Consider the following 12,694-nt stretch of genomic DNA (forward strand, 5'->3'; position numbering starts at 1 on the left):
GAGCAGGGATATAATTTTTTAGGGTTTTCTGACCTGAAGCATAAGTAGGACCTTGTATAAATCAGATTTTCCTTCCTGACGGTGGCACTATGTTGTGGTAATAGTTAAGCTTTGCCTTTTTTTCCTTGTTCAGACACCCTGTACTATAACCACGAGGATCAAGGCCTATTTTCATGTTCCAGTCTTCTGTTTGTAGGGTTGGCATCTCTGGGGAACTAACTCCCCTTTGAGAACACAATCCCTATCAGCCCAAGGGAAAGGACTCCCTAAAACCAGGAATAGCTAGGGTTTTGTGATCTCATTACTCACATGGGTTCGAAGTGTGGTCTCATGAGTAACCACACGCGCCCCTGCTGGTCTTTGTCACTGAATTACAACATACTGATGCTGCTCATAGTTTTCAACCTCATTCCTGTCTGGAATCTCCTTTCTGCCTCCCAAACCTTAATTGCCCTAGTGACTGTGTGGAGTACTTGATTACAGAGGTATTTTTATATCAGATTTACTCTTACCCCTGCAAAGAAGGGATGCTATTTTAGACAGTGGCCTCAGACTTCAGTATTTTACAGATTTAGGTTGATCTTCTACTTATAAGTCAAAAGCTCCTGAAAAGTTATTTTCTACATATTTATTTCTAGATAAATGGAAATATTTTTCAGTCTAACCCTGGTTCAAGTTTTACTTTTGTTTTTCCAAGAAGATTTAAGTTGTATGCTTTTTCTGGATTCATAGATTTTCTGATGTGCCAAGATATATTATAGTAGAATTGCATTCTGACTTAACAAATATTTATTGAGCACTGGATAAATTAGGTAATGTTGTGTTCTTCCAAAATTAAAAGATTACTAGCCATAAATCCTTTCCTTGTGCAGCATGTGCTTGCGTGCGCGCGCACGCGCACACACACACAACCATAGACACAGTGTCTATGTTACCATAGTGTGGTAAGAGCCAGACAAATTAAAGTATTAGCATATGAGAGAATGATCAACCCTGGAGCAGTGCAAGGAAGGACTTCACCTCCATTTAGTTGGAGAAAAGAGCATAGGAACACATAACACCCAAAGGCATGTGGTAACACAGCACATTCAAGGTGTTACATATAATGTTAATCATTTGAATTAAATGCGCAATGGGAAAGAAGTATGGGGGTGTGGGACTGAGGAGATGAACCTGGACAGGTAAGTAGAGTCAGATTATAAAAGTAAACGTGTGGCATGAAAGCCAAAGGGGTGGTTGAAAGTGCTCAAGTAAGGAGAGAGGATTTGTTGTTGTTGTTTGTTTTAAAAGCAATAGTTTAGCTGTAGGGTGGCAAGTATGCAAATTGGGGAAAGGAGTTATGGCAGTAATAATCCAGGTAAAGGATCATGGCGCTAAACTCCATGTTTTGGCAGAGAAGGAAAGCTAATGACTGAGACCAGAGAGTTAGTGTCTGTAGGATTGAAATGCCCGCTGCAGAGGTAGGAGTGAGGATGACTTTCAGGTGTAAGGCAGTTAAGGTCAGAAATTTCGAACGAAAAAAAAGTTTTAAAGAGAAGAAGAAAAGTAATTTTGAACATAATGATTTTAAGCTGCTGTGTAATGCTTTGACTAGAAGAAGAAAGGATAGTTGAAGCCAACATTTATTTATGCAGAGTGTTTAAGTGTGAACCTTCTTTAGAGTAAACATGAATGAGAAGTACCAAAACAATGCTAACGACCACTTCAGGGGTGTTTTCTTGCTATTTAAGAACATCCTAAGTGCATGTACAGTAACTTGAGGTAATGTAAGCACTGCTGATATCTTCTCTCCTGTCTGACAGAACAAACTGAGGATATCCAACATTTCAGCCAAAAGTTGACATCTTTAGAATGTCCAAATGCAGGTTTTAGGGTATTCTTGGATATAAGCTTGGACTATATTATCTAATCAAGTGGGGTTTAAATGTAATGATTCTGATTTTTTAATTTGTGATCATGAAGCGGAGAGTGCAGGAATTATGGACTTCACTATAATTTATAGGGTTTATGAAAACCAAAACACTTAAAACCTTCTAATGAGGTATCTTAACACTGTGTTTCAGGCACAGCTGACACCACTTTCTAACACCTTAAGCTGAAATAGAACAATGATGTGGGGTTTTTTGTTTACTGTTAGTAAACTGGAGCTCACTTTTCCTTAGCTTTATTTTTGACCACATTCTAACTGTTGAGTGGGAACAGTAGTAGACTGTAGTAGCTATGGCCATGGTCTCTGAATGATTATAAAATAGTAAAATTACATATGCGTGCATGGTGAAGTCCCACCATAAATACCATTTATCTTGAAATCTTATTTAAATCTTAATATCTTAAATCTCAAAGCCACTTGGCTACTTAATTTTTTTCCTATTCATAATTTACTGCAGAATTTATTTAGAGAGGGGTTTGTAATTGGAAGCAAAGTCTCCTACCTAACTGCTTATGGATTTCATGGCCATATCTCTCACCCTTTCTCCCCATCCTTCCTAGTCTTTATTCTCAGCTTTCTACCCTGATGATCTGGAATCTACTCATACTGCAAGTAGATGTGGGTTTCCTGATAAGGACAGTGTGCAAATGCTGGGGTTTTCCTATTGGTATGTTTCTTAGCCATCTCTGTGAGCTTAGATTAAGCTGGAAACTATAAATGTGTTTAATAATGATTTTGTTTGTTGGCAAAATTATGACGTTAAAATGAAAGTCTTAAAGGTAACATTTTTTCATGTTTTGCTATGGTTAGTTACAGGAATGGAATGGTTATGTGTTTCATAGAGGGAAGGAGCCATTAGGAAAATCAGCTTAGGTGAACTTTGTCTGTTAAACAGTTGATATATGTCCTAGCTATATACTGTTTGTGAGCCCACAATACTTTACTGTAGACTGTTCACAAGTGCCTAAAAGTGGAAGCAAAAAGAAAAGAAAAGAAAGACATGGACTGAGCACTAAGAAACTAGGCTAGGCCCTTTCCAGGGGCCCAGTGGATAGAGCATTGGCCTGGCATCTGGACGTCCTGGGTTTGATGCCCCGTCGGGGCACACAAGAGAAGTGGCCATCTACTTCTTCCCCCACACCCCCCTTCTTTCCTTATTCCCCTCTAGCAGCCAGTGGGTCAATTGGTTCAAGTGTGGCCCGAGGCGCTGAGGATAACACCACTTGATTGAAACAGCCTCAGGCCCCAAATATAGCTAGGTACTCGAAAATTGGCCCCAAATGGGGTTCCTGGGTAGATAGATCTTGGCTAGGGAGCATGCGGGAGTCTGACTTACTATCTTCCCTCCTCTCACCTAAAAGAAAAATAATAAATTAAAAAAATAAAAATTCTGGATAAACAGTCTAGACAAAGTTATATAGATTAAGTCAGTTTAACCAAGACCCAAATAAGCCCATAATCTTTTATTTAATGTGACGGTTTCTTAACATTTTATGTTACATGTATAATCATTTAAAATACGTTAGCGACAATTACTACTTAATGATAAGCTCTGTTGGATATTTTCGTAAGGAGAATAATCACCCTTGAAGGTCTATCACTTTACTAGGATTTTACTTTTCACTGAACTTAGCATGCGTAAGAAGAAAGGTTAACATAAATTTTTGTTATGTGATTGTTTTGGTTTTAGTCTTTCAAATAAAAATGAAAGAATTGCTAATGTAGACAGACTGGAATTTCACTTACTAACTCATTTTCTAAAACTTTCATTTAGGGTGGGTTATAACTAAATGGCAAATAAATTTTTTTATCACTTAACTTATACACTGGGTTTTAAGCATAAAGTTAGGTATTTTTCACTAAATTTCAGCTTTTATTTTTATTCTAGTTTGCTTTTTATTTCCTAAGTAGTTTTTAAAAACCTGCAAATGATAGAATTTATAAGGTGTTTGACAATTTGTATGTGGAGGTTTAAATATACTACAGAAATATTAAATGTCACTTAATTTATCTTGGCCTAAATGATCTTGAGTGAAGCAGTTAAGTCCCATGACTTCCAAATGCTTTTTTCCCAACTTTCAAGCAGTTAAGTCCCATGACTTCCAAATGCTTTTTTCCCAACTTTCAAGTTTGACAGTATTTGTTGAGAGAAATTATATGCCACTGCTAAATTTTTATGTTCTAGAAAATTTAAATAGTACAATCCAGAATTAAAGTGAAAAGGAAAATACATAAAGATTAACATGCTGGATTTTTATATTTCTTTTATTTTAAAAATATATATTTGACCTTAGCTAACAGTCTGGGATTTCAAATGGGTGGAATGTGATTTTGAAAGAGTATAGAGGCCTTTGTATCTTATGTTGCCACTAGGAGAATAACTTCTTAAACCTTCTCTTTTGTTTTTAGGATTTTCTCATTCAGCGTTTACCTTTGGTATAGAAAGCCATATCAGTCAATCAAACATAAATGGTGCCCTCGTCCCACCAGCTGCATTGATTTCTATCATCCAAAAAGGTCTACAGTATGTAGAGGCAGAAGTTAGTATTAATGAGGTAAGGAAGACTTATTTCAAATATTCTTACTCTTAAATATGTTCTTAAATCTGATATCTTATTTGATTATTCATTATCTGACTTCAACTTTTCTGGGTTAACACAATTAAAGGGCATTGTTCCTAATACAGTGTCAAGTGGTACAGGTAAGGCATGTTGGCTCCAGCTCTAATGACCATTATCCATAGCTTAGTTCACTTTAAGTGGTTTTATAAGTAAAGAGTAAGAAATAATGTTCTTTAAAACAACAGCATTGTGCTGTGAAGTGCTAAGACCATAATGAATGGTCTGAAACATTAGAAAATCTCAGATTATTTGATTAGACCCGATTTTGGAATGCAGTTCATAATTAAAGCTAATTCTTATACTATTGCCTGTTTAAGGTCCATTTACTGGTAGTTTAACCTAAGTGTTGACCACCCAGGTCCCATGGACCAAATTCTGCCTGCTACTTGTTTTTGTAAAGTTTGATTGGAAAACCTTCATGCTGATTCATTGACATACTTTCTGGCTGTTCTGTGCTACCATGGCAGAATTGAGTAGTTATGACAGAATATACAGTCTGCAAAGCCAAGTATTTGCTATTTGGTCTTTTACAGAAAAAGTGCGCAAAACATGGTCAGGATGAAAATTTTCATAATATGGTCAGGATTTATGATATATAGAGCTTTTACTTTATTTTTATTTCAGAGATTAATGTTCTGGAAAACTTTTTTTTTTTGTATTTTTCTGAGGTTGGAAACGGGGAGGCAGTCAGACAGACTCCCGCATGTGCCCGACCGGGATCCACCCGGCATGCCCACCAGGGGGCGATGCTCTGCCCATCTTGGGCATCGCTCTGCCACAACCAGAGCCATTCTAGCACCTGAGGCAGAGGCCACAGAGCCATCCTCAGCGCCCGGGCCAACTTTGCTCCAATGGAGCCTTGGCTGCGGGAGGGGAAGAGAGAGAGAGAGAGGAAGGGGAGAGTGGGAGGGGTGGAGAAGCAGATGGGCGCTTCTCCTGTGTGCCCTGGCCGGGAATCGAACCCGGGACTCCCGCACGCCAGGCCAACGCTCTACCACTGAGCCAACTGGCCAGGGCCTGGAAAACTTTTTATAGATTTAATATGGTGCTCTATATATAATGTGCCGCCTGTGTTGATTTTAATATTTTTAAGTTACTTGCCAATTTAAATTCACCTTCTCCTCAAACATTACATATTGACAGCTTGGAAAGATGTGCTGTGTTTTTTGCAACTCGGAGTACCCATCACACCACTCCAGATTGTCAGTAGTGCTCGCTCACCGCTCGCTGGTTCAGCAGCTGAAGTGAGCCAGGCTTCACATGCGCATATTGTTAGCGAATTTGCACTCTACTTCTGACTTGCTCTGTGTTTGTGTCACTTGTGCTCACTGGAGAACTTTTATTAATCGTGAGCTTCTTAATATCCATGAGAAGAGATTTAGAAAATTATAGCAGGTCCATAAAATTAAAGAGCACCTGCCCATGAGTTAAGATGGCATGTCTCAAATATTAGTGCACATGAGACTCCCTCAGACAGCTTGTTAAAACATAATTCCTAAGCCCTTCAGACCAAATCTTTTAATGTATGAGTGATTTTATATTGGTCAATGCTTTTGACTAACAGAATTTGAGAATATAATTAGTAAATCTTTATTATGTGGGCCTACTTGTTATTCCTTTCAATATTTTAGCTTTATCTGTACAACATATAACAGTAAGAACCAGGAAAAGAGGAAAAATTAAACAGCAATTTGCAGTTGCTTCTTAAAGTTTCCTTCTTCCCTCTGACTCCTTTCCTTCTTACATGCATTCAAAAAATTAAGTGTTTTGTCTTGGAATGAATCTTTTAATTTTGCTGTTTACTTGTATGAATACAAATCACCCTAAATGTGTTACCTTTGATTTTGTTTTTCATTTCTCACAATTTCCCAAACCTAGGATGGTACCTTGTTCGATGGTCGACCAATAGAGTCTCTGTCACTGATAGATGCCGTAATGCCCGATGTCGTACAGACAAGACAACAGGCTTATAGAGATAAGCTTGCACAGCAACAAGCAGCAGCTGCTGCAGCTGCCGCAGCTGCCACAAACCAACAAGGATCTGCAAAAAATGGAGAAAACACAGCAAATGGGGAGGAGAATGGAGCACATACTCTAGCAAGTGAGCTGAGATAGAATTTCTTACAGTTCCTGTTCAGAAATGTTTTGCTTTATAGGGATGTTGCCTCTTCTAAGCTGAAATAACATCATCTCTGTCATTCATGCCAACTTGTTTCTTGTTCTCCTAACTCGTATCACACAATTCAGAGTTCTATTCCTAAAGCTACAAAAAGCTAGATTTACATTCATAATGTTTATTTTTAAAAATATTCAAGCACCATTTTTCTGTGGTTAAATGATTTTTGTGCCTGCATTTGATTTCTCAATACAATTTGTAATGCTAGTCATTAAATACAGTGAGGCTGGGCATGGAGGTATAAAGGGAGCTCTCCTGTTATAGGAGTGATCTGAGCATCCCCTACTGGCAGGAACGCAGAACAATATCTTCATGGGTTTTATTTAATTCAAACCCTTTTTATCCTAGTCATGTTTGTGGGTCTACCGTCTGTAGTCCTTCTCTGTCCTCACTCCCACCCCCACCTCTGTAATCACTCACATATAGAAATAGTCTGATCATACTTAACTGATTGTTATCTGATCAAGATAACAATTTGTTTTCCATGTGATAAGTGCTGTGTATTCAAGTTATACTATGTAATATAAAGGAGGGATTTCCCCCAGCATGTTGTAATATCATCTGACTGGAATTTCCCCCTCGTTTCATATGCTGCAGATAATCATACTGATATGATGGAAGTGGATGGGGATGTTGAAATCCCTCCAAATAAGGCAGTCGTGTTACGGGGCCATGAATCTGAAGTGTTCATCTGTGCCTGGAACCCCGTTAGCGATCTCTTGGCGTCGGGGTATGTTTCTCAGAGTGAAACTGAAATGGATTTAAAGAAATACCTTACTGAACCTGTTGCATTTTATGAATACTTATGTTTTCAAGTGTCTGTTGTTCTTTTGTTAGTGGTCATATTGCCTCTGTAAATCTTCATGCCATCATAAAGTAATTTTAGAAGTTTTCATTAAATGTACTACTTTAGGAATGCTTGGGGCCCTCTGACTAGAGACAGAAAAAATACCGAAAATGGAAATTCCTGATACTCTGGTTTTATTTGTCTTAATAATTTAGGATGTAAATGTTTTTATTTTTTAATTCTGGGATACTTAAGAACATTATTAAGATTTAAAATAATATTGCATACTTATAGGTCTGGAGACTCAACAGCAAGAATCTGGAATCTTAGTGAGAACAGCACTAGCGGCTCCACACAGTTAGTACTTAGACATTGTATACGGGAAGGAGGGCAAGATGTCCCGAGCAACAAGGACGTGACCTCTCTAGATTGGAATGTGAGTATCACTGGGTTGTCCATGGTGGTTGTGGTTACTAATATTCTTAACTTATCTGAGCCTTATTCTAACGGCAGGGTTTGTCCCTTTGTTCAGATATTTTTAGATTTCACTAACTAGTGAGAACCACAAACTAGGTGTTCGCATTCCCAAATGTGGTGTTAAACACAGACGGGCCCTGGCGCAGTCAGACCAGGTTCTGCTTCCCGCGCTCAGTTTATCCAGCAGTGGAGCCTTCCTCAAAGTGGTGGCCAACCACTCTGCTTCATTTCCCTTACTTGTCCAGTAAGTGTGATAAGGGTACCTCCGTAAGTGAGTTAATAGGTGCATGTCAGTAACAGGCACATACTAAGTCCTTGAGTCCTTTGCTGGGGAATAAGAGAAATCTGTGTCATAAAAGCATGTTCTTGTTTTTCTCATTTTGCTGTGATCTGATGAAAACTTCTTTGCCAGTTGCCTTGTAGGGACCATTAGACTAAATTACTTTCATGCTTTATTCTATCTGTAGTAATCTTAGAATTCTCGTTTTCACTGTATGATTTCATATCTTTTAGGGATAACTGGATTACACTGACGTACTAGAGAGTTTTTTTTATCGTTGATAAAGTTTCACCCTCTCAGTTTCAAATACAAGACTGATATCTTTGTTTCTTTCTGTTCCCATGGTTAATATTGTGGCAGACTGGCATTTTTAGGGTTTGTTATATTTTCCTTTGTCCATGTTGCCTTTTATCTTTGCGTCCATTTCTTAACCTCCCCCTCCTGCCCCCAGGCCTTTTGGACTGTGGCAGTGTTACCCAGAACTTTAGGAGTTGGCTATTTTTGACTCAGTAAATCAACATCTTTTTTTCCTCTGGCTTCCGCTTAACAACTTTTTCCAAAGGATCTTACAAATGTCATTCCAAGGAATGAGAGTTGTCTTTAAAAAAAATTACTCTAGCTAAATTTCTCTTTCTATTAAATTCTTCCAGAACTCATAGCTGAGGTGTTTTTTTTTGTTTTGTTTTAGCATTCTCTTCTAAAATTCCCAATAATGTATTTCCCTTCCCCTATAAAGTTGACATTTGTAAAAATGAAAAGAAGTTTATCACATTGCAGTATTATTTGGTTGTAGGATCAGCACTAATATCTTCTTAATATGGGACTTTATTATATCCTAGATCAAAAACCTTACATACAGCATTCTTAAGCTATTTGGTTCAGAGACTGTGTTAAGTTAATGAAATTTAAGTTGACACTGAAAAGGATGCTAACCAAACAATTTGTTGAGCTTGGTGATTCTGAACTGCAAATTAATAGTTTTAAAATGTGGACTTTTCAAAAATATATTATTCACTATGTACTTGGATCTTTCACTAAAAGGCAAAAACATTATTCTTGATTGATGGTTCTTTTTCATGACTAAAGTAGGAGCCTGGCATATTTGATGTTCATTCTTTTACAACTTTAGTGGCCCATGAACTAAAACATTTAGGGACCGTTAGTTTAAAAGAAACTTCCCGTTGTGTGGAGTCTGGAAGTAAGCTGTCACTGTTGGCTGCAATGTGGCTGCTTCTTCCTCAGAAGTAGAGCGGATTTCTCAATCCTGGCAGGACTGACCTTGCAACCCCCACAACAAGCATTTGTCACTTTCTGTACAGCTAAGTGGCTGGAGAGGTGTTTTCCGTTCCCTTACGGAATGACGTCTCAAGGAAGTACTTGGGGAGATGGGATCTCATCCTGTGTGTCCAGTGAGCTGTACCCACCCAGCAGTAGTCTTTCAGAGGACTCTGTCACTTGCATGTCCACAGAACATTAGATCTCCTCGTCTTTGTGTCATTCTTCCAGGCAAGGCACAGCAGAGGAATTTTAAATTAGAGAAATTGGAATGAATGGGTTTCTCCTCCCAGTAAAGTTGTTTCAGGCAACTGGACTGGCTTTGCATACCATCAAGTCACCTACACTCTATTATGGCTTTTTTTCTTGTATTGCATTTTTTATTGGTAAGGATTTCATATTGGAAAAGAGTTAACAAAGGAAAAAACTATTCAGTGATATTTAAGGATCTGATCATCTGAAATAGCAGATAGTAAACAATTTAAAGAGAACTGCACCATATGAAATCTTTGAAACATAGTGGAGTATTTTGGAAGATTTTGCTTTTCACTTCTAGAAAATTACTGGAAGATTATGATTTTGATGTCCTTCCCAGGCTACCAGGCTTCCCATCGTTAGTCGTGTGTGTCTGCAACACAGAAGACCTCAGCGCCGAGTGGGGTGAGGTGCGTCCCACTCCAGAGCTGCTCTGCCATTCCTGAGTTTTGGACATAGGCTTGCACACTTACACACTTGCTGACTGAGTGCTGCCAAACTGGAGCCTCACAGCGGTGAAGGGTGTGTCGTAGGCCTTAGTGAGCTTCCAGTGGACAAAGCTGGAAAGTTTTGAAGCAGAGAATTTCAAGGATCTGCCACACCTAGAATTTAAACATGAAATATTCTAGAAACAATTAAATGCCCTCTCTGGATAACATAATTGAAAGAATGTGTTTCTCTGACAGAGTGAAGGTACACTTCTAGCAACTGGTTCATACGATGGGTTTGCCAGAATATGGACTAAAGATGGTAATTAAAGCATTTTTATTTTCATTTTTGTTGTTGGTCAAAGTTATAAAGCTTGAAGTAACTTTAATTTTTTTTTTTTAATATTAGGTAATCTTGCTAGCACCTTGGGGCAGCATAAAGGCCCTATATTTGCATTAAAATGGAATAAGAAAGGAAATTTCATCTTAAGTGCTGGAGTAGACAAGGTAAAAGAACGTTAAACTAAATTCTGTAAAGGTTAATGTGTTACAGAGTAATTGAACGTAATATTTTCTCTGCTAATTACAGAACAAGAAAACATTCATATTTGGGAAATTCAGGTGTGAATTTATGATAGTAATAGAAATATTTTCTTATATTTTCCTGTCACTTCACTCCTGAACCTGCTCATCAGGATGCCTTTCTTTCTTTATCTGTTTGTCTATGTATCCCCGGTTTTGCTGGAGTTTGAGCCTTAATGAATGTCATCCCTCCCATACTCTTCATTTCCCTTCTAAAGTTTTTAGTTTATCTCATTAGTGAATATGGCTCTGGAGTGATTCCATGGGATATCTTAGAGCCAGTCTATTAGCTGAAGTCCTGGTGCTTAATTGAAAATGTATGATATGCAGGATCTCTACAGCTTTTTTCACCTAATTATGCCGCTATATATGCAGAGGCTGAAAATACGACCTTCTTTCTCCTTTATTTTCCTAGGTCATTCCCTTAACTACACCTCCTAAAGTGAATACAGGTTTAGGATTATTTGAATTTAGAAAAATACATGCTTGTAGGTAACGGGGTGTGTTGTCAAAAGGGTGTATAGAAAAAAAAGGAAGAAAAGGGAAGGAGGCCAGGAACGGGAGGGAAAAGCCCTGTTAACAGTCACTGTGCTGTGCAGTAGTTTACATCCCCAAAGTTCCAACTTAGTGATGGGAGAGTATGAAAAGGAAGGGTGAATATATCATGTATATATCTGTGACATACTTTGATATAAAAGGCATTGTTTTAAATATTGTCAAAATTCAAGCTGCCTGTATATGTCAATGTGAGCTTTAAAAATCTTAATACTGAGAATTAGCTGACTACTTTGTTAACTGAGAATTTTTTTTATTGCTAAATAGCTACAAAAGTCTTATATTAACTACGCCTTTGCAGTGGAATTCTTTAAGCAGTCTATAAAATATAATGTTTAGTGTTTTGTAGACAAACCAATAATTATTATTTCAAGTAAGTTGACTGATGAAAAACCGTCAAAGAAAAATAAAACTGCTTAATAGTTATAACCTCTGAAAGTGGAATATAACCTCATTGTACTGGTTGGGAAAAGTAAATATTAAAAATTAAATCCACTCTGACATTTCATACTGCTTTGCTATCGTTAGTAATCTAACTTAGGCATCTATAAATTACTTTAACTTCTTAGCCATATATATATTTCTTCTTTTTCATCTCAGACAACAATTATCTGGGATGCACATACTGGGGAAGCCAAGCAGCAGTTTCCTTTTCATTCAGGTGAGTCTTCACCGCTTACACGAGATCTGGGGCTGTTGTTTTTCGAAGTAAACTTTTAACAGCTAAGTTTATTTTAAAATCTTGAAATACCAAATATATCTTGTTGCTAGTCTTTCAGGGGTTCATGTCCCTGACTTTCATATTGTTATTTATCAGAGGACTGTCAGAAGTTTTCTGTGAAATGTACCAGAAACAAAGCGTTGAGGCCTGGTTGGTATATTTAATGGTAAGGACATAGATTTTTGAATCAGGAGGTCTAGGTTTGAATGTCAGTTTCACCCCACTTAACAGGCTTTAAGATTAAGCAAGTCACTTAACTTTTCTGAGCCTCATTTTCTCTATCTGTAAATGAAGGATAATAGTAACTACCTGTGATGAGGCTAAGACTAAGTAATGTATATAAAAATACCATATAAACACCTTCAAATTTAGGTATTGTTATCATTTCTCATTTTGGATTGATGTATCTAAATCACCTGTGTAAGTAAAATAAAAATTAGGCCTTTTCTTTCCTGACCTGTGGTGGTGCAATGGATAGAGCATAGACCAGGGACACTGAGGCGCCCCTGGTTCAAAACCTGAGGTCACTGGTTAGAGCATGGGCTTGTTGGCTTGAGTGCAGGCTCACTAGCGTGAGCATAGGGTCATCAACCTGAGCCCAATAGCC

General features: G+C 37.8%; 1 protein-coding gene across 5 annotated transcripts in view; it reads left to right on the forward strand.

Moving 5' to 3' along the window:
- Positions 1 to 12,694, forward strand: part of TBL1XR1 (TBL1X/Y related 1) — a 184,937-nt gene that overhangs the window by 148,930 nt on the left and 23,313 nt on the right. For all 5 annotated transcript variants that reach the window (XM_066241863.1, XM_066241862.1, XM_066241866.1 and 2 more), the window contains 7 exons: positions 4,340 to 4,485; positions 6,430 to 6,652; positions 7,325 to 7,457; positions 7,809 to 7,950; positions 10,488 to 10,551; positions 10,639 to 10,736; positions 11,967 to 12,027. In XM_066241863.1, the coding sequence (XP_066097960.1) occupies positions 4,340 to 4,485; positions 6,430 to 6,652; positions 7,325 to 7,457; positions 7,809 to 7,950; positions 10,488 to 10,551; positions 10,639 to 10,736; positions 11,967 to 12,027 (867 nt within the window). The remainder of the gene's footprint in view (positions 1 to 4,339; positions 4,486 to 6,429; positions 6,653 to 7,324; positions 7,458 to 7,808; positions 7,951 to 10,487; positions 10,552 to 10,638; positions 10,737 to 11,966; positions 12,028 to 12,694) is intronic.

Source organism: Saccopteryx bilineata, chromosome 8, assembly GCF_036850765.1.
Source record: "Saccopteryx bilineata isolate mSacBil1 chromosome 8, mSacBil1_pri_phased_curated, whole genome shotgun sequence".
Lineage (NCBI taxonomy): Eukaryota > Metazoa > Chordata > Mammalia > Chiroptera > Emballonuridae > Saccopteryx > Saccopteryx bilineata.